Raw genomic sequence first — 27,579 nt, forward strand, 5'->3', positions numbered from 1 at the left:
ACAAGATGTACATGTATTTGGAAAGGCAAGGATTGATTAGGGATAGTCAACATGGCTTTGCGCATGGGAAATCATGTCTCACAAACTTGATTGAGTATTTTGAAGAAGTAACAAATAGGATTGATGAGGGCAGAGCGGTAGATGTGATCTATATGGACTTCAGTAAGGCGTTCAATAAGGTTCCCCAGGGAGAACTAGTCATTTGGATCCAGAACTGGCTCAAAGGTAGAAGACAAAGGGTGGTGGTGGAGGGTTGTTTTTCAGACTGGAGGCCTGTGACCAGTGGAGTGCCTTAAGGATTGGTGCTAGGTCCTTTACATAAATGATTTGGATGTGAGTGTAAGAGGTACAGTTAGTAAGTTTGCAGATGACACCAAAATTGGAGGTGTAGTGGACAGCGAAGAAGGTTACGTCAAATTACAACAGGATCTTGATCAGATGGGCCAATGGGCCGAGAAGTTGCAGATGGAGTTTAATTCAGATAAATGCGAGGTGCTGCATTTTGAGAAAGCAAATCTTAGCAGGACTTATAGACTTAATGGTAAGGTCCTCAGGAGTGTTGCTGAACAAAGAGACCTTGGAGTGCAGGTTCATAACTCCTTGAAAGTGGATTCGCAGGTAGTTAGGATAGTGAAGAAGGCATTTGGTATGCTTTCTTTTATTGGTCGGAGTATTGAGTACAGGGTTTGGGAGGTCATATTACGGCTGTACAGGACATTGGTTCGGCCACTGTTGGAATATTGCATGCAATTCTGGTCTCCTTCCTATCGGAAATATGCTGCGAAACTTGAAAGGGTTCAGAAAAGATTTACAAGGATGTTGCCAGGGCTGGAGGATTTGAGCAATAGGGAGAGGCTGAACAGGCTGGGGCTGTTTTCCCTGGAGCTTCGGAGGCTGAGGGGTGACCTTATAGAGGTTTACAAAATTATGAGGGGCATGGATAGGATAAATAGACAAAGTATTTTCCCTGGGGTGGGGGAGTCCAGAACTAGAGGGCATAGTTTTAGGGTGAGATGAGAAAGATATAAAAGAGACCCAAGGGGCAACTTTTTCACACAGATAGGATACGCGTATGGAATGAGCTGCCAGGGGAAGTGGTGGAGGCTGGTACGATTGTAATATTTAAGAGGCATTTGGATGGATATATGAAGAGGAAGGGTTTGGAGGGATATGGGCTGGGTGCTGGCAGGTGGGATTCGATTGGGTTGGGATATCATCTAGTCGGCATAAGATGTGTTGGACCGAAGGGTCTGTTTCCATGCTGTACATCTCTACGACTCTACGCAAATGTTTTACACAGAGGGTGGTTCGAGTGTGGAATGAACTTCCTGAGGAAGTGGTGGATGAAGGCACAACTACAACATTTAAAAGATATTTGGATAGATACATGAATAGGAAGGATTTGGAGTCTTTTGGACCAGGAGCAGGCAGTTACAACTAGTTTGGTTTGGGATTATGTTTGGCATGGACTGGTTGGACTGAAGGGTCTGTATCCATGCTGTTCAACTCTATGTAAGAAAAAAAGCTTCAATAGTAACTTTCAGATGGAATTGGAATAGCTTTCATAAGGGAATACTTTGCAGGGTTACAGTAAAAGCAAGGGCGCAGGAGTAATTAGGTATATCATTCTCAGAGCTGTCACAGGCATATTGGGCTGTATAAAATGTTTTTGCACTAGATGTTTGTATTCTCTACATCTACGTTGGGGTGCAGTTTAAATAACTTCACCATTATAGAAGACAGCCTTCCCCACAGAAAACATATGCATTTAGTATCTCCCCCATTTTCTGCAGCTCCACACAAAGGCCGCCTGGCTGATCTTTGAGGGGCCCTATTCTCTCCCTAGGGCCCCTAGTTATCCTTTTGTCCTTAATGTATTTGTAAAAACACTTTGGATTCTCCTTAATTCTATTAGCCAAAGCTATCTCATGTCCCCTTTTTGCCCTCCTGATTTCCCTCTTAAGTGTACTCCTACTGCCTTTATACTCTTCTCAGGATTCACTCGATCTATCCAGTCTATACCTTACATATGCTTCCTTATTTTTCTTAACCAAACCCCCAATTTCCTCAGTCATTCAGCATTCCCTATACCTACCAGCCTTCCCTTTCACCCTGACAGGAATATACTTTCTCTGGATTCTCATTATCTTATTTCTGAAGGCTTCCCATTTTCCAGCCATACCTTTACCTGCGAACATCTGCCTCCAATCTGCTTTCGAAATTTCTTGTCTACTACCATCAAAATTGGCCTTTCTCCAACTTAGAACTTCAACTTTTAGATCTGGCCTATCCTTTTCCATCACTATTTTAAATCTAAGAGAATTATGTCGCAGGCCCCAAGAGTAGGTCAAGTTTTGCACCTTCTCTAGTAGGTACATCACATACTGAATCAGATAATGGTCTTGTACGCACTTAAGAAATTCCTCCCCATCTAAACCTTTAACACTGTGGCAGTCCCAGTCTATGTTTGGAAAGTTAAAATCCCCTACCATAACCACCCTATTATTCTTACAGATAAGTGAGGTCTCCTTACAAGTTTGTTTCTCAATTTCCCTCTGACTATTAGGGGGTCTATAATACAATCCCAATAAGGTTATCATTCCTTTCTTATTTCTCAGTTCCACCCAAATAACTTCCCTGGATGTATTTCTGAGAATTTCCTCCCTCAGCACAGCTGTAATGCTATCCCTGATCAAAAACTGCCACTCCCCCTCCTCTCTTGCCTCTCTTTCTATCCTTCCTGTAACATTTGTATCCTGGAACATTAAGTTACCAATCCTGTCCATCCCGGAGCTATGTTTCCATAATTGCTATGATATCCCAGTCCCATGTTCCTGGCCTGCACTGAGTTCATCTTCTTTCTCTGTTAGGTCACTTGCATTGAAATAAATGCTGTTTAATTTATTAGTCCTACCTTGTCCCTGCCTGCCCTGACTGTTTGACTCGCTTCTGTTCTCAACTGTACTCGTCTCAGATTGATCTCTTTCCTCACTATCTTCCTGGGTTCCACCTCCCCCCACCACCTTACTATTTAAGTCCTCCTGAGCAGCTCTAGCAAATTTCCCCACTAGTATATTAGTCCCCTTCCAATTTAGGTGCAAACCGTCCTTCTTGTACAGGTCACTTCGACCCCAAAAGAGATTCCAATGGTCCAAAAAATGTGAATCCTTCTCCCATACACCAGCTCCTCAGCCATGCATTCATCTGCGCTATCCTCCTATTCCTGCCCTCACTAGCTCGTAGCACCGTGAGTAATCCAGATATTACTACTCTTGAGGACGTCCTTTTTAAATTCCTGCATAACTCCCTGTAATCTCCCTTCAGAATCTCAACCTTTTCCCTTCCTATGTCATTGGTTCCAATGTGGACAATGACCTCTTGCTGGCCCCTTTTCCCCTTGAGAACATTCTGCACCCTCGATCCTGGCACCAGGGAAGCAACACACCATTCTGATTTTTCAGTGCAGGCCACAGAAATGTCTGTCTGTACCTCGGACTAGAGAGTCCTCTAACACAATTGATCTCTTGGAAGCCGATGTACCCCCGTTACATTAGAGCCAGCCTCAACACCAGAAATTTGGCTGTTCGTGCTACGTTCCCTGAGAATCCATCACCCCCTACATTTTCTAAAACAGCATACTTGTTTGAAATGGGTATAGCCACAGAAGGCTCCTGCAATAGCTGCCTGCCTCTCTTACCTTTCCTGGAGTTATCCCATCTATGTGACTGTATTTGAGACATTTCCTCCCCTCGCTTCCATGACTGCCATCCATCACATACTGTTGCTGTTGCAAATTCCTCGTTAATTCTAACTGTCTCTCCAACCGATTCATTCGATCTGATAAGATTCGCAACCAACAGCATTTATTGCAGATATTATCTGCAGTAACTCTTAAACTCTCTTTAAACTCCCACATCTGACAAGAAGTGCATATCACTCTACTAAAGGCCATTTTTGCTCGTTCACAATCTACAGACCCAGAAAATAACACCGTCTATTCCTCTACAAAACACTGCCCCAGGTTAAATTAATAGTTATGGCTTATATTTTAAGTTTAATCAGGAGACATATCTCAAAAAACATAATCAAGAAAGAACCCACTCTCCTCACTACTTTGTAGGTTACACTTAAAAACAATGCACTTAACTGCTTCTGTGCTGTGAACTTCGCCCAAACAGTTCCTCCAAGATCTGTTGTGAATTTCACTGTTTGTTAATTTTCCCAGACGCACTCCGATGTCCAGGGATACATGAATTCAAAACAGCAAAGGCAGTAACTGTGCAGGTTCACTGCTGTGTCAGTTTCTTTCTCTCTCTCTCTCTCTCCTGCACTGACCTCACCATGTGCTTCCTTTGTCTGTGCTTCTCCCTTTTAAAATTGCTCTTGTTTTGACTTTTTTTCCCCAAAGTTGCAAAACAATGCAACAGCATATAAAACATTAATTGCTGCTCCTGGAATTCGAGGAAATCACCTCCAACACCTAACATACCTCAATAAAGGAGCAGCTGTTACAGCCAAATATTTTTCCCATCCTCCATCTTAGATGACCCAGAATCCTCATGTTCTTTGTGATTATCTGTTGATATCCATTTGTACTCTTCGCTACATTCGGCCTTTTGCACAAGAGGGAATACTCTCTCCATATCCAGTCTTAATAAAACCTTTCAAATCTTGAAGACCTCTATTCAGTAAAGAGATCGAGTCTATCAGTCCTTTCCTGGTAATGTACACTCATGCATTAATCATTCCTGTAAATTTGTAAAATCTGGAGAACCTCTATATCCTCTCTCATATGTAATGATCGGAACTACACAAAACTGTCAAGTATGGTTTAACCAAGGTTTGATATAGGTTTTGCATTTCCATACTTTTTGAAATCAAAGCAAGTTGATTGTTATGTCTGTTTTGTGGCTTTGCTAACCTGTGGTGCAAACTTGTGATTGATATAAATGTACTCTAAGATTCTCTTGTTTCTTTATCCCAACTCGCCTTACACTTTCCAAAAAGGTAACTATATTCTCCTTATCAGAATGGACTAGCTCACTTCAATATTTTGAAGTTAATTTGCAAAATATCACTTTATTATTGTCTTCCTAAAATATATTGCTGTCCGTTTCAGTGTTCACCATGTGCTCCAATTATTTGGCATCCATTTACACAGAAATTGTGGGCTGATTCTATTTAAAGCTCTGGCACATGTTGAAATGTGGTTGGGAATCTTGTAATACTTGGAGGCTTGTCCTGGCACCTATTTGCTCACTCCTCTCTGCAGTAGGAGAAGCATCAGCAAACCCACCCATCCATGGTCCCAATTGATACCAAAGACCAATTCCCGCACAATTGCATTTTGTCCCATGCTGAATGGAGGCCAATGCCAAATGTGAAGCCAGGAAACCTATACTGCTAAGGCACGCAATGTCAAATTATCTCTTTTGCAGGCTGCTTTTGGAGTTCCCACCAAGGTTTACTCCTATCTCCCATTTTCCCCTTCACCCCTGTCCCCTCAGACCCCACTTCCTGTGTTCTGCCAGCCTGGCCCTAGCAGTAACCCCCAAACACTTAACCTGGTGTCCTTGATCACCTTTAGGATGTGAATGTGAACCAAGCATTGGTCACCAATCCTGATGGCGTTGCTTGGAACAGAGAGCTGCCAGCCACTTGGTTGTCCAGTAGCTCTCCATGATAGTACTGCCTTCACAAATGGGGGTGGAAATCCTACCATGAGCTAATTAACTTTAAATGAAGCATCTAATGACTGTGGAACAAGCTGCCAAAGTTCACCCGCAACATTTACATTGGGATGGGAATTGCAGAAACCCCAGCAGTGTGTAAAATTCTACTGTATGCTTTTGATTTTAAAGTCTGAATCATCAACATAAATTGTGAACAGCAGTAGCCACAGTACTGATGCTAGTGGACCAACTCTTCCCACCTTCTGCCACTTTGAACTCCTACCCTTTATTTCCATTTTTTTGCTTTCTGTCTTAAAGCCAGCTGGCAATCTATTCAGTTACTGTATCTGTCTGACCCTATTCATGATCTTATTCATTATTGGGCATCTTAAGCCTTTTGAAAATTTACATAAACTACATTATCTCTGTCAACTATATCTGTCTTATATATATGTATAAAAATTCAATGACATTGGCCAAGTAAGGGTTACCCTTTTAAAATCCATGTTGACTGTTCAGTATTGCAGATGATCTTGAGTTTTCTTGTGTTGAATCTCAGGATTTGGCAACAATCATATTTCCCCCATTTCACGTTCACTGAACCTTTCTAAAAAAACCTGGAAGATGCTCATCATTATATGTTTTCAAGCACCAAAAGCACTTCGACCAGCTCCTCCCTGCGCTAAAATGAAGTTGAATATTTAAAGTTAAGTTAAAATTTAACAATTATACTCTGGGAACATTGATAAGTGCTTGCTAAACCTCCATATACAACCTCAACTACTTATTGATGGCTCCTGGCATGTAGCAAATAATGCACAAAAATGTTTATATTCACAGAAGGATAAATCTGGATAGAGCCATAAAATCTATCAATGCAGAGGGCAATGTCAATTCGCATGTGTGCTATTTAATAAAATGTACAGAAGATAACAGTCTGGAAAAAAAAAGTTTCATGGCATGGAAACAGAACCTTTGGTGCAACTCATCCATGCTGACAAGATATCCTAAACTGATCTAGCTCCATTTGCCAGCATTTGGCCCATATCCCTTTAAACCCTTCTATTCGTGTACCCAGATGCCTTCTAAATGTCATGATTGTATCCGCCTCCACCACTTCCTCTGGCAGCTTGATCCGTACATGCATCACCAATGCTTGAAAAAGTTTCTCTTTAAGACCCTTTCAAATAAAACATAAAACAGGCATATCAATTAACTTGCTTTGATTTCAAAAGATATGGAAATGCAAAACCTACATCAAACCTTGGTCAAACCACACTTGAAAATGTTTTGTGTAGTTCCGATCTTCACGTGAGAGGGAGGATATAGAGGTCAATGCATGGGTATACATACCAGCAAAGGATTGATAGACCGGATCTTAGTTCTACTGAAGAGGTCTGATAGGAAGAAGTCTTCAAGATTTGAAAGGTTTTGTTAGTATTGGATATGGACAGAATATTTTCTCTTGTGTGAAAGGTCATAAGGTGGGGAAGATTATAACTGGATGCCAACAGATAGTCAAAAAGAATTCCAATAGAGAATAAACAAACAGTGGTGATAACTCAGAACACACTACCATGAATATGTTGATGAATAGTATTTAAGTGAAACCTTGGTAAGCATTTATGAGTGATAGAAATAGATGGTTACAATAATAAGTTTAGATCAGTACAGAGGGTAGGAGACTCAAGTGCAGAGACAACGGTATGGGCTGAACGAGCTGAGTGGCCAGTTTCCGTGCCAACGGAACAACTAATTGTCAGTGGTAAGATGATGATCTTCTGCTTAAAAGTACAAAGTATTTCAGTATTCAGCCAGGGACAGTGATGCTCTCTTCTTTGCAGTCACTATCAATTCTACTCATCAAACTAGTAAACAAATAAAACAGAAAAGGGCTATAAAAAGTGTGAGTTCAGCAATATAAATACACATTCATCTCTTTTGCTACTTTCACTTAGGTTCAAACAAAATACCCTTACACCTTTCCTATAATGACCCTTGTTCAAGGAATTTATCAACAACTACTTGACAAAATTACGTTCCCTGTTCTAATTTATGAACAAAAAATGCATTCAGACTTTTGTGTGGGGCCCCTCATTGTGTGAATCTGTTTCTGTGTAATTATCGTGTACAGTTTATAACTATTTTTCTGATCAAAGCAGTACATATTCAACTGCTAAATTTTCCACTTTATATCTATTCCCAATTATTAATAGATTGCAAGTAATACAACTAAGAATGATTACAAAAGAATTAAACTTCTGTTAGGTTGACATGGATATTACAAAGTGGCAAACTAATTTTATTAAATGAACAAGCGAATTTCCAGAATGATAACAAATAACGCTCTTCAACACTCAGTGTCATGAAATGGAAAAGCATTACCACTATCCATTCAACACCAAAGATTTACTTTTAATGTTGTGCACTTTAGAATTAGCCAGTTTATTCAACTTACAGCAATGTATTTTAATTAAACTCTACAGCAAAGACAAACTTTCAGATCACTTATAGAATGACTAAACAAAGATGTACACTGCTTTGCTAAATTCATTAATGGGATGGGAGCATTGCTGGTAAGGATGGGTTTTATTGAGAATTCCAAGGTACTCTTAAGAAAGCAGTGAGCCGTCATCTTGAACTGCTGTATATACATTCACAGTGTATATACACAACATTGTATTGTTAGGGAAAGAGCTCCATTGTGAGGCTTGATAGGTTAGATGCTAAGAATTTGTTTGTCAGGAAATCTAAAATACGGGCGCACAGTCTTAATATAAAGGGTTGATCACTGAGTACAGAGAATAGAGGAAGTAACAACCGTCACAAGTCTGTAAATCTCTGGAATTATCTGTCCCAAAGGGTCCATTATTAAATACATTCAAGGTTGAGATACAAAGATTTTTGGTCTCTCGGGGAATAAAGGAATATGCAGAGTGCGCAGAAAAGACATCATGAAGCCCAAACATCAGCCAGGATCATATCAAACGGCAGTGTTGATTCAGCGGGCCACATAGCCTGCTTTTATTCTTATTTCTTGCATTCTGGCCCAGCTGGCTGTTGGGTCCTGAGTGGGATCGAATTTCTTGAAAGTTTCAGAACAGCATTCATTCAGGCAAACAAGAGAGGAGAGAGAGAAAGAGAGAGAGAGAGCAAGCAAGCTAGATTTTGTACTCTAATGTCTTCAGAATACAACTCAAACTTCTGAAATCATAGGTTTGTGTTATCATAGCCATTGCTGATACTTAAAATCACTTAAAGTACCTCTCTGGTTCAGTACCTAAAGCATTGGAATTTAATTACAATAGAGAATGATTGGATGTACTCTGCATTCTCACTTAATATTTTCCATTGTCAATCAAGATTTCAATAAACTTTCTTCAAGTCTCCAATACCCAAGTTGAATAATATAATTTAGGTAGGAGGACAGTATGTAAATTGAACAATAGAAAAATATAGGGAATTCTAAACAGATATATATTGTGCACTATTTCTTCATCAGATTTCAGCTGAAGTCAATTTATTTACTCCTTCCAATTGTATTGAGCCTGCCCTTCTAAATCACAGCTCATTTCTTGCAAAGAGCTGCAGATCAAAGACCTATCCACATACATCATCTTCAAATTCAAATTGTATAGTTTACATCCTCTGTTCAATTACAAGGAACTTGAGGTATATTAACAAAAACACATGGTGCATGCCTGGTGAACAGTTGGAAAATTCAATAACAAACCTAAATCAAAAACATCTTCAGATAACATTGTTTGGTTGTTGCTGAGATTGTAGACTCAATTGTTTATAGGGACATTCTAAAGTACTGGTAAATATATGTGTATTGTTTAATATTCATGATTTCTCAATAAACTACACTAAAAGGACATCTTGCCATTTGACATCTCAAATGAATAGATTGAAGTTCCTGCACCAGTATTGAAGATACTATATGGATTAAAGTTGCCTCAATAAATTAGGCTCATCTATTCCAATCTAAACAAACAGTTAATTGTGCACTCAGTTTGAATAACTGTATTTTGGTACGAATAATTAACTTCTAAAATGCAATGTCCCATTTATTCAGCTTTTAATTATTAATGAACAGTTTGAAATGTTTGTCCCTTAATCTCTGAATCAAATCTTCCTTTGTCTAAAGTTAAAAATCACACAACACCAGGTTATAGTCCAACAGGTTTAATTGGAAGCACACTAGCTTTCGGAGCATCGCTCCTTCGTCAGGTGGTAGAGGAGCGATGCTCCAAAAGCTAGTGTGCTTCCAATTAAGCCTGTTGGACTATAATCTGGTGTTGTGTGATTTTTAACTTTGTACACCCCAGCCCAACAGCGGCATCTCCAAATCATGACTTCCTTTGTCTCTTTTTGTTTACTGTACTTGATACAATTTAATTCACCATTCCAACTCTCACTTCCCCGCACATACTCTGTGTTAATGACTCTCAGTTTGATTGGTTAAAGAAACTCTAGTTTTATCCTCTCTTCACACAGGTCTCAGATTTCCCGCTGAGGGTGCAACTCTGTTTGGATACCCCTGTGACAGCCACTTGCCATTTAAAACTCCAAAACACACATTTAACGCACAATAAAATCAGAACCGCTGTGAATAGAATTTGCAAACTCCTGATATGTTGAACCAACATTTTATATTTATGCCTGTCATTGGTGACACACAATAAATGTTATTAACTTATCTGAACAATACATCAGTACTTGTCCATACTGGCAGTTTCTTCTACTGATTATGTTTTCACGGTGGCACAGTGGTTAGCACTGCTGCCTCACAGCGCCAGAGACCCGGGTTCAATTCCCGCCTCAAGCGACTGTGTGGAGTTTGCACATTCTCCCCGTGTCTGCGTGGGTTTCCTCCGGGTGCTCCGGTTTCCTCCCATAGTCCAAAGATGTGCAGGTCAGGTGAATTTGCCATGCTAAATTGCCCGTAGTGTTAGGTAAGGGGTAAATGTAGGGGTATGGGTGGGTTGCGCTTCGGCGGGGCGGTGTGGACTTGTTGGGCTGAAGGGCCTGTTTCCACACTGTAAGTAATCTAATCTAATCTTCAAAAATGAAAGATTTGAGAGAATACTTCAGTCCTTTTCTAAAAAAAAGTCTTTTGATGAAGCACACAATTCAATATTTTTCTTACTATTGTGGAACTATGAATTTTATCTGAAGAATGAAATAAGGACAAAGTCTATGAACAACATAGTAAAAACATTAATTGCAACCAATCACTAAATAAAAATAACTTTAAAAACCAGTGCTGTTCAATGAGATTTACATTGCAAAATAACCAATTGCACAACACTTGGGCATATTCAATGATGTGTATCTGAAATGAGAATTTCAAGTAATCATGAATCAAGGGAACATCATTCACTCTTTAGTTCAAAAGCTTACCAAGAGCTGCATGTCCTGAGGAAGTTACAAGCAATGATATTATATCATTGATGATAAATTGATGTTCTATTGTCAGGAACCAACAAACATCTTAAGAGGGAGAAATCTTCACCAGACAGTTAAAGTACAGCTGTGATTTCAGTTTAATTGTTACATGTAGGTTTTCAAACCTGTCGAGAAATTGGATCACATTTTTAAAAAGATAGTTCTATGCAATTTCACCAGCAGTGATCTTCTTTAATCTTTTGCTCTGGATGACAGAATTTCTCAATCAAACAGCATGGTCCAAAGTCTGGCTGCTGGTAAAGTCAGTCTTGGTTGAATGATGGAAAGCACAACAGAAATTATCTATTTGATTTTGTACTTCCTGGAAGATTGGAATTTCAAGTTTACATGCTTTCTCCATTGTACTATATTTTTACCAACATTGAAACAAAAAGGCAGCTTATCTTACACAAGTAAAAGAAGCTTTTGAACCTCACACTTACATCACCAAAGCAGTATTTTATCACAGTTACAATAAGATATAGTTTTATGCCATTATCAAGATTCAGACACACTGCAAGCATGGGCTTGATCTTCTGAATCAACATAAATGAGGCCACCTTATTAGTTTTATTTCATGCTAGCAAAAGCATGCACTTTTAATCCTACCTTTTACTTTTGGGAAACAGATTAGGGGTGACATTTTAATATGTAGGAAGTTCAACAGCACTGCAAGAAGGCAAAAGTGAGGACTGCAGATGCTGTAAACCAGAGTTTAGATTAGAGTGGTGCTGGAAAAGCACAGTAGGCAGCATCTGAGAAGCAGGAAAAATAAACGTTTCGGGCAAAAGCCCTTCATCAGGAATAGAGGCAGGGAGCCTCTAGGGTGGAGAGATAAATGGGGCGGGGGGGTGCTAGGGAGAAGGTAGCAATAGGTGGATGGGGGTGGGGATGGAGGTGATAGGTCAGAGGGGAGGGTGGAGTGGATAGGTGGGAAGGGAGATTGGCACCTCTTTGCTACCTTCCCCCACCCTCTCCTTTGACCTATCACTTCTATCCCACTCCCATCCACCTATTGTACTCTTTGCTACCTTCTCCCCAGCTCACCCCCTCCATTTATCTCTCCACCCTGGAGGTTCCCTGCTTCTATTCCTGATGAAGGGCTTTTGCCCGAAACATCCATTTTCCTGCTCCTCGGATGCTGCCTGACCTGCTGTGCCTCTCCAGCACCACTCTGATCTAAGTACTGCAAGAAGCCAGAATGTATTCAATGCATGCACATTCAGAATGCTGTGACACTTCCACAATATGTTACAGAATCCATAGACACACATAAACTGCCAAAGATCAGTATATTCAACAAGATATTGGTCTTTAAAATTTATAGTCAGTTTGTTCATTTTGTTTTGGCTTAAAAATACATTTAACAGAATTATGATAATGGGACAGCAGCTATTTGGGTTTAATTGTTTTAAGCATACTAAAAACAATAGCATTTATTCAAACTTAAGTACAATGTGAGATTGGCACCACATGTTTAGATTGAAGCAAAAAACAAGGACAATACACTAAAATGAAAACTTCATCTTGAAAGGAAAATCTTTTCGCTAATCATTTACATTCTGGAAGTACAGCAAAATTAAAATGGCAGATAAAAGTAATGGCTTATCATGACAATCAACATTGAAATTGCCAAACAGTTAAACAAAGGGCTGCAACAATTTTAATGAATCTAAAGTGTCACAGAAGAGATCGGTTCAAAGCTTAAGGTGCATAGCATTGGAGTATGGTGGTGGTCTGAAGGGAAATAACTGGATTCTTCTTGGATTGATAAGACAACGTTAGTGCCCAATGCATGTGTCTTGTTTCAAAGCTCATGACTGATTTAAATATCAAAAATGAAGGAAGATCATTCGGCAAGTGGCATAGCAACTTCAGACAAAAGTACAGGAAACTGCAGGACTTAGATTATGCAGTGGATAGATGCATTATAAATGCAGTTAGTTCAGTTCTGAAATTAATGCAGTTATGAAATCAAATTCTGGAAAAATATCCAAATTATAAATGGAGGGACCAAAAGATTTGCAGAGACACCAGGCAGAAACCTGAAACACAGACTGACAATGAAAAACACCATATAACCTGCCACCGTACATTAGTGGGTAATCTCTTTACAACTCTTTAATCTCTTTACAAGGGGGCATAGCTTTAAATTAAGGGGGGGTAGGTATAGGACAGATGTTAGGGGTAGGTTCTTTACTCAGCGAGTCGTGAGTTCATGGAATGCCCTGCCAGTAGCAGTGGTGGACTCTCCCTCATTATGGGCATTTAAGCGGGCATTGGATAGGCATATGGAGGATAGTGGGCTAGTGTAGGTTAGGTGGGCTTGGATCGGCGCAACATCGAGGGCCGAAGGGCCTGTACTGCGCTGTATTCTTCTATGTTCTATGTTCTAACTATGGTTCACAACAGCATATTTTGAGCCAGCATGAGACACTTTACAGTATACTAAGCAGAATAAACTTGGTTAATGATGAGTTTGAATGTGAAGTACAACCAGGTGAGACAGACTGCCTGACAGCATCAAGTTCTACCTCTTGGGCCCTTTGGAAAACAAAGTCTAAAAAAAGTCTTGCTCCTTTAACATTATTTTATCTACGAAAGTCAATCATGGATAAGATTGCATAACATGCGTGTTCCCAAATCATTTGAAGAGTCATGCAAACAATTGTGGGCGTTTACTTCAAAGCTATATTCCTTAGCTAACATCTTCTGCCCTAATTGGTCTCATCTTTTGAGAAGACCAGGATTTATCAGCCATTTTCTTTACTCTAATGGACACCTCTACCTATGTTTATTACTCTTGCCCCAAAGCTGCATTTTAATAACTTATGGTCAATATTATAACTACCTTACACTTCTTTGCACCAGAACTTTTTGCTTCAGACAACAAGCTGTGCATTACTCTCGTGATGCTTGAAAATCAGCCTGATCATTTTGGAAAAAACCTTTTGCCTGCTCCAAGATACAAGGGGAAGGCAGTTCATAGCAGTAATGACACTGGACTGATAATATGCTGATATTTTGGTGAATGGGCTCAATTACATGTCAGCTAGTAAAATTGGAATTTAATTTAACAAATCTGCAATTAAAAGTTAGCCTAAGGGCAATCATATAAACATTATCAATTGAACCCATTTTGTTCAATGAGGGTCTTTAAGGAAGGAAATCTGCCATTTTGATTTGTCTTAGATGTGGCTTAACCCACAACCACATCAATGTGGTTGATTCTTAACTGGCCCCTAAGGCAATGAAGGATGGTCAATAAATGTTGGCGTAGCCAAAGATACCACATTGCATGAGCAAATAGATAAAAGTATTCAAATATTAACCTTCATCTTCCCAATACACATTTCTTCAGGATGTCCACCACTCATTTCCAGACTTGGATCTCAATTTCACTTTCTGCCAAGTCTGAGACAATCAAGCCCAACTCAGATGATGTTCTTTACAATTGCAATCATGATGCACTGATTTTTGTTTGGTTATAAATGCTTGCAGCATTTGACAATCCCACTTCCTACCACGACTTCTCTTTCTGCCCTTCCACAGCTGGACTAACCTTGACTGTTTGAGGGGCTAACAGTGCAACCAGAGATTTGTCTTCAATCCCCCAAACTGTCATTTCTATATTATCATGATCATTCATTCTTGGCACATTTCTTTCTTCACATTATCTGTAGGCACATGATTAGTTATCACATGCTGATAATGCTGTTTTTTCTGCAAAAACAGACTGCAGATCCAATATTAAATGGATGAGCCAATCCTCCTTCCCACTTTAGTTGCATTAAAACTATAGCCTTGCCCTTGAATCTATCCCCTGTAACTCTCAAAACACACATCAAACCTTGATCTCTGCACCATCCACTTGAAATTGAGCAACTTTACCACATTTCCAGCTCCAGACCCGATTTCTCCAATATACTATTACCATCCAAAAGGTTCACTCTAATGATCTCTAACATTCACCATTTCTACAACCTGCATCTATCCCCAGTCATCTGTAGTCTGTATGACATCAATTTGCGATCGCAGCGAAGAGAGTATGAAAGGAGACTACCAGCTAGTATAAAGGGAAAACCAAGTCTTCCATAACCACACAAGAGTGCTAAGAGGACAAACTGTGTCAATCAAAATTCATTTATTAGTGAGGCAAATGGTATGGCTGAGGTACTGTTGGAGTACTTGACATCTGTTTCTATGATGGAAAAAAACACTGCCCAAGACTCAGTGAAATAGGAATTAGTGATATACTAGAATGACTAAAAATTGATAGATATTTTAGAAATCTGCAGTTGAGGTGCATAAACCAACAGGACAAGCTAGAATGCAGGGAACCTTAAGGGAAATAAAAGTTAAAAATTGGAGTTACTGGCCATAATTTACAATGGATATGGAAATGATGTCAGAGTACTTGGGAATTGGAGTGATGCCAAATAACTGGAGAACTACACATGAAGCATTCTTGTTTTAAAAATGTGCAAGGATAAATCCAGCAACTAAGACCAATCAGTTTAATCTCAGCTGTAGAAATCTTGCTGATGGTAAACTGATAGAAAATTAGCAGTGCCTTGGACAAGTGTGGATTAATAAACGAAAGCCAAAAGAAGTTTAGCAGTTAAGTGTTGGTCATCACTAACAGGTGCATTCCCCAGAGTTCATTTGCCACTTGGCACGCTGCACATGAAAATGTTGTCTCTCTTTACTTTGTTATTTCCCAAATAATTGTCCTCAAGCACAAAGCACAAAATATCCTTTTCAGCAATTTTCAAACTGAAAACTCTGCAGATATTGATAGATTCAAAAGATGACATACTGGTGGGCTAAGTGTCACATGGCAGCTGAAATTTAATGCAGAGCTGTGTAGTGTTACATTTTGTAGAAAAAATGAGAGACAGACAATGTAAAACTTGAGACAATTCTCAAAGGGTAGCAGAACAGAACAAAAAAACGGATTTGCGGATGCTGGAAATCAGAAACAAAAACAGGAATTGTGAGAAAACTCAGGTGTGCAGCATCTGTGGAGAGAAAGCAAAGTTAATGATACAGGTAAAATGACCCTTCTTCAGAACGCAATGGAGCAGAACAGAAAAACCTGGATTGCATGTGCATGACACATTGAATAAGGGGTAAGTTAAGAATGCAGTTAGTAAAACATTATAAAAATATATATTGCTCATAAAAGCAAAGACAGTATGATAAACCTGTGTTGAAAGCACTGGTTGGGCCTTAAATTGGAGAATTCCATCTAAACTCAAAGAACCACACTTCAGGAATGACATGAAGGCTTTACAGACAATTCAGAAGGAATTACAATACGGATTCATGGGATGAGGGATTCTGTTATGCAGACCGTTCCGGAGAAACTGGACTTATTCCCTTTGGAGAAGGCTGTGAAAGTGATTCAAAATCATTCGAGGCTTTTATATGCCAACTCAAGATTTTCAGTCATACATTCCTTCATGGCTTTATCCCTTTTTATGATTTCAACATTCTCCGCCCCAAGGTTTCGATAACTATTTAGTGGCCCTCCAGCTTTGTCTGTTTATACAATTTAGTTCTTCTTTGCTCCAATCGCCAAATTCTCTGCAACAACTCCCCAAATCCCACCATCTTGCTTCTTTTCCTGTAAGCTTCAAAAGCCTACCAAAGTACATTTCATGGCCTACAAGTATGTGTATCTTGCTACCTTCATGGAAATGCTTAAGACATAATAAAAAAAACTTGCTGAAAGCACTTTTATTTTTTACCTGTTGTCTTCTTTCTCAGCAAATGATTACTTTCCTTCAGGCCATCCACCTGATTTCTTAGATAGATTTAATGTTTTTGGCATAACCATGTATCATGAAGGATTAACTCCACTGTTAATTCTTAATAAACAATTAACTATGTTCTATGTCTGATTATAGCCACGATATCTACAAAACAAAATTTCCAAACACCCCCCGCCCCCCCCCAATACCATTATTGTTTAATGGTGTAAACCACATTAAATGTTAAAATTGACTTTTTAAAAAATCATCCCCAGTACTTATATCTCATTTATTTATAAATGCCCAGTTTAGATTGAGTGTCAGATCGGTTGCTGTGGTTCAGTGTTTCTTTTAGTTTCGTAACAGTGCCTCTTTCTCTCATTTAAAAAACAGGAATTTGATAAGATCAGAGAGGATGGGAAAACTTCCTATAGGCATTTGTCAAATGAAACAGTTGATGGAGTTTGTGTACAAATTTCAGGAGCATGTAAATTTCTGTGTCATTATACATGTTCTGAATTTTATTGACTACCCTGAGTAAGGAGTTGACAATGGAAGCCTTCAACAGTCCAAAAATAAAAAAAAGTTTTAATAATTTTACCTGGTTTGAAAGCAAAGTGGATCATTTTGATATGCTGTGTCATTGCCAAATGGTAACTTTTTATCTCATGAGTTCAATAATTGCGAATGCTTTACATTTAGTTATGGGAATGGTTTAACAAATTAGTATACCTAACCAAATAGACTGATTATTTCAGCCAAACGTAACTGTTCCTCTATGGAGGCACTTTTTGTGTGAATTCCCTGGGTATTGTGACCACAGATTCAGGGATAGAGATTTGATGGTCATCCACTCAGTTTTACTACATAGGTTCTTCTGCTATTTACACTGAATTATGCTGTTTGAGTTTAGTTGGAGCAAAGGTTACAAAATCAGACTAGGTGGATAAGCACATTGTGCGAAATCCAAATAACCTTTTCTGAAGTGCTTCATACATTCACAGAAGCAGGTTGATGTAAGCTTAAGGAACAGTACTTTATCTTTCAATTAAGCACTTTACAGTCTGCTGGATTCAGTGTTGAGCTCAATTGCAGACCATAAATTCAGTCTCCCATTTTGTTCCCTTTCTTATACTTGTTTATTTTCTTTCAGTCAGCTTTTCTGCTCTAGAGACATCTTTTGATTCTTTTCTTGCTTCACCTCCATTCCTTTAGATCCTCGAGGGGTAAATTTGTCATTCACATTTCTAAAAACTGTCTTCCACCCTATCAGACCTCCCTTTGGCCTAAACCCATCCATCTCTTTCTCAAAACCTATTAGAGCTATGAACTTTTCCTGGTTCTTTTTCAAGGTCAGAGATCATTCTCTCTCTCTCTCAAAATAATGCTGCCTAAACGACTTTTGACATGTAGCATTTTCAGAGTTTTCTCCCCAGCACTTTTGTTTTTTTTAAATTGCAGATTTCCAGCATCTGCAACATTTTGCTTTGGATTTCTGTCTATAACCCCTGTTCAGTTACAACACTACAAGAGCGACAACACATAATAGTTATGTTAGTCTACTACTCTCAGTATGCATCCTAACAGCTGCATTAAAGCAAAGTTGGTAATAGCACTTGCTCCTTCATATTAGTAAAATTTTATTAGCACATAATAAAAAGATAGGGATATGTCCTAAATTATGTTGAGCATAAAATAATGTTTTGCATCAACAAGGAAGTGAAGACACAACTGCCAGCTTGCATGAGTCTTCTGCCACTTATCCACTGTCAACTACTTGCACCATAACATTTTAATGACAGCATCAAACCTTAACTTTTCACCCAATAGTCATTTTGACAGTTATTCTATTCCACCTCTACTTGTTTTTCAGCTGTATTGCAATCTTGAGGAGATCACCAAACTACATCCAACAATATGACTCAATAACACTACTCTTCCCATCAAAGAAACACACCAAATGTAAAATAAATAAATAACCTCGGAAACAGTTTATTGTGTTTTGAGATGATACATCATATGCTCATTATTTAGAGCTACAAAGGTTTAAATGAAATCTCTTCATTACAAATTGACAAAAAGGTAAAACGGATTCACAACAGCATGTACCACATGATCAGAAATGGAACTGGGTTTAATACGAATGCCAAAATTCTAATAATCTACAGCTATCATAGATTTCATACAGATAATGGATTAGGCTAAAATGCACCATAATATTTGGTTGACTTGAGGAACATTTTCCTTATTACATCACAAAATACATTTTGATATCCCAAAGAAGCAGACTTGCAAGTAGGCATTTAACATAACTAATCTACTGCTACAAAGATCTACTTCAATAGCTTTTACCTTTTATAGGGCCTTTCCCAATCTTCAAAGATAAAAGCAGAGATTAGAATCAGTATAACATATACACAGAAGTCCGTATTGTAAAGGCTATAAAGAATTGTTGCACATTGTAAATAATGCCTCCTGCTCCTTTTCACAACACAGGAAGTGATGCAATTTATGTCGCATATCTCTTGGTCCACTGTCTGGCTATCCTGTCATGTTCTGCTCTGTTGGTCAAATATTGGGTTGCTATGCTCCCAACTAAAGGATCCGCTGTGAAACAGAAAGAATTTTTAATTAATAAACCAACGCTGAGAAAATTTAGAAGATGCTTTATTATTCATTTCTTCACTAGTTCCCCAAACTCTGTTGTATTCTTCCATTTACCACATTTTCTCCATGCAATGCAGCTGTGTAATCATTAGTGGACACCATTTAACTGTACTATTACAAAGGAAATCATTAAAATGCTTTTCAAGGCATGCATACAGCAAAGTTATTACCACAATTAAAAGACCTCCTAAAATGTCAATTTGAAAAGGAATATTAACATAACTTTGTCAAATTTAAATTGCAGCACTACTTACAAATAGGAATGCCTAGAAAACTGACAATGGAAATTAGTTTTTGTATTTAAACATTGCTTAAAAAAAAAAGAGACAAAGTGATGCCTTTTTAAAAAAAATTTAGTTGTGGGATTTTGGCATTGCTGGCTGGTCAGCCAGTATTTATTGCCTGTTCCTTGTTGCCCCTAAGGTTTTGTGAGCCACCTTCTTGAACTGCTGCAATCCATGCGCTTACTGTAAGTTACGCCCGCAGTGCTGTTACGGAGAGAATCCCAGGATTTTCTGACCAACCCCAAATGAATAGTGACACATTTGCTGGTCAGGATGGTGAGTGTGTTGAAAGGGAATTTGTTGGTGGTAGTGTTCCCATACGATATGGGAACAATTATATATTTTACATATTATGCTACCCTGTCCTTTGAGATGGAAGTGGTCATGTTTTGGGAGGTGCTTCCTAAGGATCTTTAGTGAATTTCCACAGTGCATCTTCTAGATGGTACACATTGCTGCTACTGAGCACTAGTAGTGGAGAGAGTGGATGCTTGTGGATGTGGTGCCAAACAGGTTGCTTTGTCCTGGATGGTGTCAGGATCTTGAGTATTGTTGGAGCGGCACCGATCCAGGTAAGTGAGGAGTATTCCATTATAATCTTGAATTGTGCCTTGTAGGTGGTGGATGAGCTTTGGGGAGTCAGAAGGACAGTGACTCACAGTATTCCTAGCTCTTGCAGCAACTGTATTTATATGGCTAACCCAGTTCAGTTTCTGGTCAATGATAACCCCCATGATATAGACAGTGGGGGATTCAGTGATGGTAACACAGTTGATGGTGGTTAAATATTCTCTTATTGGGTAGGTCATTACCTGGCATTTATGTGGCATGAATATTACTTGTTATTTTTTCAACCCAAGTCTAGATATTGTCATGATCTTGTTGCATTTGAATATGGACTGCTTCAGTATCTGTGGAGTCATGAGCAGAGCTGAACATTGGCGAACATCCCCACTTCTGGCATAATCTTGGATTGGAAGTTCAGTGATGAAGTAGCTGAAGATGGTTGGGTCGAGGACACCACCGACAGGAACGTCTGTAGAGATGTCTTGGAGCTGAGACGACTGACCTCCTCTAACCACAACAACCTTTCTCTGTGCAAGGTATGACTCCATCCAGCACAGATTCCCACCTTCCTCTGGCCTGAGTCCTTCCAATTTTGCTAAGAGTCCTTAATGCCACACACAGTCAAATGCTGCCTTAATATCAAGGGCTCTCTCTCTCTCACCACACATCTGGAGTTCAATGTTTTGTCCATGCTTGAACCAAAGCTGAACTAAGGTTAGGAGTTGAATGGCCCTGGCACAACTCAAACTGGATGTCAGTGAAAAGGCTGTTGCTAAGCAAGTGTTGCTCGATAGCACTGTTCATGACACCTTCCATCACTTTTTTGATGATTGAGAGTAGACTGTCCAGGTTGGATTTATCCTGCTTTTTGTATACAGGATAATTCTGAGCATTTTAAAGTAAATTTTAAAGTATGGTCACTGTACTGGAACAGCTTGGCTAGGGGGACAGCAAGTTTTGCAATACAGGTCTTCAGTACTGTTGCTACAATGTTGTCAGGACCCAGCAGTATCCAGTGTCTCCAACTATTTCTTGCCATCATGTGGAGGGAGTTGAATTTGAAGACTGCATATATAGTACTGGGAACCACTGAAAGAGTTGGAGATGGATTAGCCACTCGGCACTTCTGGCTAAAGATTATTGTGAATGCATTAGCCTTATCTTTTGCACTACGGTCCTGGACTAAGCCATCATTGAGGATAGGGATATTTTTGCAGACTCCCTTCTCCAGAGAATTGCAAGAAACCAAACATGGAAAGGGACCATCAATTTAAAAGACAAGAGAAAAGATGTTGCTTGGTTGGACCATGGGCAGCATGAAGATTTGGTTAGCTTCAATTCCCTCTTTTTTTTCCAGCAATGTTTAAGTGCTTGTATAGTCTACAAGGTTTTATACTATCACATCCAATCCCATATTTATCATGATTGTGTGGTTAGCAGTAACGCAATCATGCTCATCATTAACACTGAAGAAGCCATCCACCGTGATTTCACAGGGGTTAATACAATCTCTATCTTGTTGTAACTTTTTGACATTTAAATCACTGAACGTCAAATAAAGAATGTGGCATAGATATGGGATAAAGCGAGAAACAAAAATCATACATTTTAAATAGCAAGTTACTTTCTTTTATTTTAAGAACTTTTAAATTGCAGAGAATTTGGAGAAATTGTAAAATAAGTTGTTCAAGACCAAAGAAGCCAGACAATAGTAATTTTGATTTATTACATCATAAACAATCCTCAGTTATTCCTGCTTAAATAAGGCTTAATATTTCCATGGATTCATACAGCTAAAATAGTGGGTGAAATGTTCATGCCAAATCAGTGTGTAGGTTGTGTGAGCAATGACTACAGCTGCATATTCTGTGGGGGAAGTGTTTCACTGACAGCAATTTCCAGATCTCCTGTTTAACCGTGCATGCACAGATGCTAGAAGCGGCTGTCATTTTTATAGAATAATAATGGTGAATAGAGATGGTCTTTGCCGTCATTCCAACTCCCAAATTCTGGTCAATTAGTAGTTTTTCTACATCAAGTGCATCAAAACAAGGTGCATTTTTGGTATATTTGACTTTTTAAGATACATTAGGTAACTCATAAAACATAATTCTGTGCCTTGATTTTCTTTTTTTTTGTTTCATGTATTCATGTTGCAGAGTAAGAAAGACTGCTCAAGTTATTGATTGTATCAATTCAATGCTGGCATTTGGACTTGATTTCTTTGATCCTTCCTTAATGCTTAATTTACACTAGAACACACTCTCATTTTAGAGAGTGCAGTCAAATTCCAGAAAGTGTTAACTGCAGGATTCCAGTAAGCAATGTAACAAAAACCTGTCGACCTGAACAATTCATTCTTCCAATGTGCCTTTAAATGAAAATGACAGAACAATATTCATGGCCCTTGTGTGTCCACAAAAAACGTTCATTAACAGTCCATTCAAAATCTGAATTAGGTAGCATGCATTTTCCTCTCACCTGACCCAAAAGCAGCTCATTTCTATTTAGTACATATTCATAGAAAGTTCAATGAAGGACAATAGCATAGTGCAAATTCCAGTTCAATGCACGAAATTTAGACATCATGTTGTATAAATTCAAGCTGTCAGGTCACACTCAAGGCTTTGAACTCATGTCATGTGAATATACCTTACTGGCACATTATTACTATGCCTAAGTATAGATTAATAATGATATAGCTGCAAGCCTCCGCAAATATCTCGGGGTCTTTCAAAGTGCTCAGTGTAGAAATCTTGAACGTTTAAGCCCTATTCCATATAAATATACAATGTTTCACAGCATGAACACACAAAATAAAAGGCAAATAGACAACATAACCAATGTTGTCACTGAGTGTTGTGTTAATGTGCTGTCCTTGAAGCTGAAAGACAATTTTGTAAAAGCTGCAATAACAAATGGTTAACATTTGAATTAGAAAAAGCATATTTACATATGGCTATAAAATCCAAAGGTGTAAGAATATTTAACCATAACTGCATCAGAATATAGCTTTAAATACAAAATTCTGATTACAATTATAGTATTTGACTAAGCAAGGAAGCCACACGCAAAGATTTATGGCTTCCTTAATTGGGATGCATTTGAAAAGATGAATAGGGCACAGTACTTCTAAGATTATAAGAATGACTGAAAAACTTAATAGCTACGTCCATATGTGTAAATAAAACAGATACAATTGACAAGAATTTGTCTCCTTGTTGGAGAGTCATTGAGCAACTACATCTTTGATTTCTGTTGACTATACAGTTCATAACTTAAACCTGTTGGAATTTCAAACAGACATGTGTGGAGTTCAGTTGCCATAGAATCAGGCATATTGAAAATGAATCAGTTCAGTCAAAACAGGTGCTGGAATACAATTTGCCCATGATGCCAGCATGAAATAACTTTCATAGTTTAGTGATAAATCTGAGAACTGAAATAAAACCACAATTAGAAAGGGTTGAGCAGGCAAAATTTAATGCTGACATTCAAGCAGTGCTGGCTTGTGATCCATGTGAGTGAAAACTCGCCTCTTTCCTGTGCTTGTGGGGACCAGGGATATATGAATTATGACAGTAGCTTGGGAAATAGCTTAGTTTACTCAAACAATGAAAGAAAAATGACAAACTCATGTTCTCAGTGTGATAGTCACAATATTCTACAGATCTTCTTGATCACTCATTGAAAGAACACATTAGTCTAAAGGACTGCAGAACAACCTCGAGGAGGAAGACCTTTACCTAAATAGAGTGCCTACAAAAATTCCAACACAAACAAAATAATATGCATGCCAGAAAAAGTTAGTGTTGAGTCAATAAACTTACATCAGTTTTTGCAAAAGGTCGTTGACCAGAATGTTAACTCTGTTTCTGTCTCCACTGATACTGCCTGATCTGATGAGGAGATCCAGTTTTGTTTTTACATCAAATATTGCTTTGGTTGAAGACAGAACTTCCATTAGTTGGCATTGAAGAAAAACTCCTGGAATATACCAACTGTATACTTAACTGTTCTTATTTGTGTGCCCACCAAAAGATTGGTCAAAGTGCAGCACTATCATGCTTTAGTGGACAACTTCTGAATCTTCAGGAGATGAACTTAGGCAAATTTAAAAGGCTGTTGCAGAAGAAGACCATAAAAAAAACTCTCTTGGGTGATCAGCTTGTGATGTAATTGGACAGGCATAATTCTATATTTAATACTTGTGCTGGGTGAGAAGAATTTCATTCAGAGCTTGAGACAAGTAGGAGATTGAGCCAATATCATACATATATTTCATTTTTTCTTACATAGTAGAGAACTTGTAATACGTGCGGTGCAATTGATGCGAGCTATCATGGATGGGAGAATACAGAAACAATATAGCTGTTATTGTCATGAAAAGTTGCAGTCTAGTTTTGAACTTATTAGAGAGTAAAGTAATTTGAAGATTCATAGTGGAAATTTAAGGTATTGTGCATTAATTTTAAAAACAAGACTTCAGGGGTGGTAATCAGCACTTTGTGAATTTAAGGGAAGCAGACTTTCAGTCAACACAAGGCTTGGTTTGGAGGCAGGATGGCTCGCATGAAAGTTTCACATTCTCGGAGAAGCATGGCACAAGAAGCCAAGTTTGAAATTGGCTAAGGAGAGCAAAACTAAAAGCTATTGGAAACGAAACAGCCATGTTAAATGAAATAAATAGTAGAGAAATATCAGAGGATAAAGGATAATAAATAAAGACAGTCAAAACAGAATGGTATTTTGAGAGAACTGAAATTCTGAAAGTTAAAACTTGTATTTATTTCCCACCAACAATAATTTCAATGATGCCAGGCAGCATTTTAACTGGACGCCCTCCATGTTGAAACAATCTAACATAGCCCTCCAAGACACGAGGTGAGGCCCTGATTATCTTAAGCCACTCTGGTAAATGGCAAATGAGTCCACAAACAGTGCCAGAGTGATCTGCAGAAAGAATGTTGGGGTATATTTAGGAGACAAAGCAAAAGGGAGAAACACAAACAACCAGTGATAAATTAACCCTCACCATATCACAGGGCAGGTGATAGCCGAGTGGTATTATCAGCAAACTGTTAGTCCAGAGGCCCAGGTAATGTTCTGTGGACCCAGGTTTAAATCCTGATATAGCAGAAGGTGGAATATGAATTCAATAAAAACGTTGAATTAAGAGTCTGATGACCACAAATCCATTGCCAACTGCCAGAAAAACCAACCTGGTTGACTAAAGCTCTTTAAAGAAGGAAGCTGCCACCCTTACCTGGTCAGGCCTACATGTGATTCCCGATGCACTGCAATATGGCTGACTCCTAACTGTCCTCTGGGCAATTTAGGGTTGGACACCCTCATCCCATGAATGAATAAAAAAAATTGAGAACAAGTTGGGAAAGAATCAAAGAAAATAACTTCAATTTGACACTTCTAATGGCCTCAGGCCTCCCAAAGCTTGTCACAATCTGGTAAGTAAATACTTTCAAAGTAGAAAAATGCAACATCCAATTTGCTCATCGACTCCAGCACCTTCGTAGGGCCCTCCCAACATGGTGACCTCCCAGTCTGGCGCAGTGGTCCGCCGGCCTGGCAACTTTCCAGCCTTCTGCTGCAGCTTCCCAGCTTGGCATGTCACTGGTGTGGTATGGCGCGAAGGCTCAGTGCAGACTGGAAGCTAAGTACCAGCAAGGTCTGCTGTACTGAACTCTTTTCTATAATGCTGGACATTTTATTTCTCCAACACGTCTTGTATCGAAAGCTGTGCCTAAGTACTTTTGTATCTAAGCCAGCACTAATTGGTGATGTATAAGCTTTTCACTATACACATTGAGTGTATATGACAATAAAGTTATTTTATTCTAACTTCCTTCTGCAGCTACCATGACAAAACGCTAAGTCACTTGACAGAAACTGACAATAGCAAAGCCGATATTTAAATTTGCATTAATGATAAAAGTGGAAGCAGAACATCAAGCTAGAACCAACAATACTTCATACAAAGGTAAAACAAAATCATAGTGATTTTATAACCCTTATTAAGTTTCTAATTCATACCTTTCTAATCACCAGTAGTAACTATTATTGTTTCGAACTTGAAGTTCAGGACTGTTTCAGGAGACAGTCACAACTCATTCAAATTCAGCAGTGGACAGGAGGGTGTGGCTGTTGAGTGAGGCAGGTCTAGGGATCTCGGAGGTAGAGTTGCAGGAGCCTCAGCCTTTGACCAACAGGTTCATGAGTCTTTCTCCCTATGTGGATGGGAGTGGGGACTACAGGCAGAATGGGCTGACTGACTGCAGCACTGTGTTGCAGGGAGCCATCCAATTATAGACAATAGGTGCAGGAGTAGGCCATTTGGCCCTTCGAGCCAGAACCACCATTCATTATGATCATGGCTGATCATCCTCAATCAGTATCCTGTTCCTGCCTTATCCCCATAACTCTTGATTCCACTATCCTTAAGAGCTCTTAATTGTGGGTCGGTGGGGAAGAGCGAGAGCATGCGCGAGAGCGCAAGAGGAGAAATGTAGTTGTAGTTGGGGTTGGTATAGTTAGGGGTACCGACACTGTTCTTGATCAGCAGGATCAAGAATCCCGAAGGTTGTGTTGCCTACCTGGTGCTCAGGTTCGGGATGTGTCATCTGGGCTGCAGAGGAACCTGGAGTAGGAGGGTAAAGAATCAGTGGTCATGGCCCACAGAGCTACCAACGACATGCATACAACTGGGCAGAGGTGTTGTTTCGGGAGTATGAACAGCTAGGAGCTAAATTAAAAAGCAGAAACAAGATGGCAATAATCTCTGGTTAACGACCTGAGCCATGAGCTAACTGGCACACGGTCAAGAAGATTAAGCAGGTAAATGGCTTAAAGACTGGTTTGGCAGAAATGGGTTTGAATTCATAGGACATTGGCACCAGTACCAGGGATGAAGGGTCAGTCTTCATCTGAATTGTGCTGGGACCTAGTGAATCACATAGCTCGGGCTGTAGTCGGAGTTTTAAACTAAACAGGGGGAGGATTCAGTTGTCGGGGAAATTAGAAAACCCAAATTTGAGGGGGGAGGTAAGAGTGCAGATTAGCGATGTGGCGGATAGTTACCAGTCAATAAAGGTGAGGGACAGAACAGGTAAATGTTTTATGCACCAAGGAATTACAAAAAAAAAGGGAAATTTACCAGCAGAATAA

General features: G+C 39.1%; 1 protein-coding gene across 4 annotated transcripts in view; it reads right to left on the bottom strand.

The window, feature by feature from the left end:
* Positions 1–18,842: 18,842 nt before the first annotated feature.
* Positions 18,843–27,579, bottom strand: part of ube2e3 (ubiquitin-conjugating enzyme E2E 3 (UBC4/5 homolog, yeast)) — a 150,145-nt gene continuing 141,408 nt past the window's right edge. For 3 of the 4 annotated variants that reach the window (XM_043693491.1, XM_043693490.1, XM_043693492.1), the window contains exon 6: positions 18,843–19,486. In XM_043693491.1, coding sequence (XP_043549426.1) covers positions 19,389–19,486 — 98 coding nt within the window. In that variant the 3' untranslated portion in view covers positions 18,843–19,388. Of the gene's footprint in view, positions 19,487–27,008; positions 27,053–27,579 lie in introns of all 4 variants that reach the window. The other variant, XM_043693493.1, reaches the window with a different exon arrangement.

Source organism: Chiloscyllium plagiosum, chromosome 7 (assembly GCF_004010195.1).
Source record: "Chiloscyllium plagiosum isolate BGI_BamShark_2017 chromosome 7, ASM401019v2, whole genome shotgun sequence".
In the NCBI taxonomy this organism is placed as follows: Eukaryota; Metazoa; Chordata; class Chondrichthyes; order Orectolobiformes; family Hemiscylliidae; genus Chiloscyllium; species Chiloscyllium plagiosum.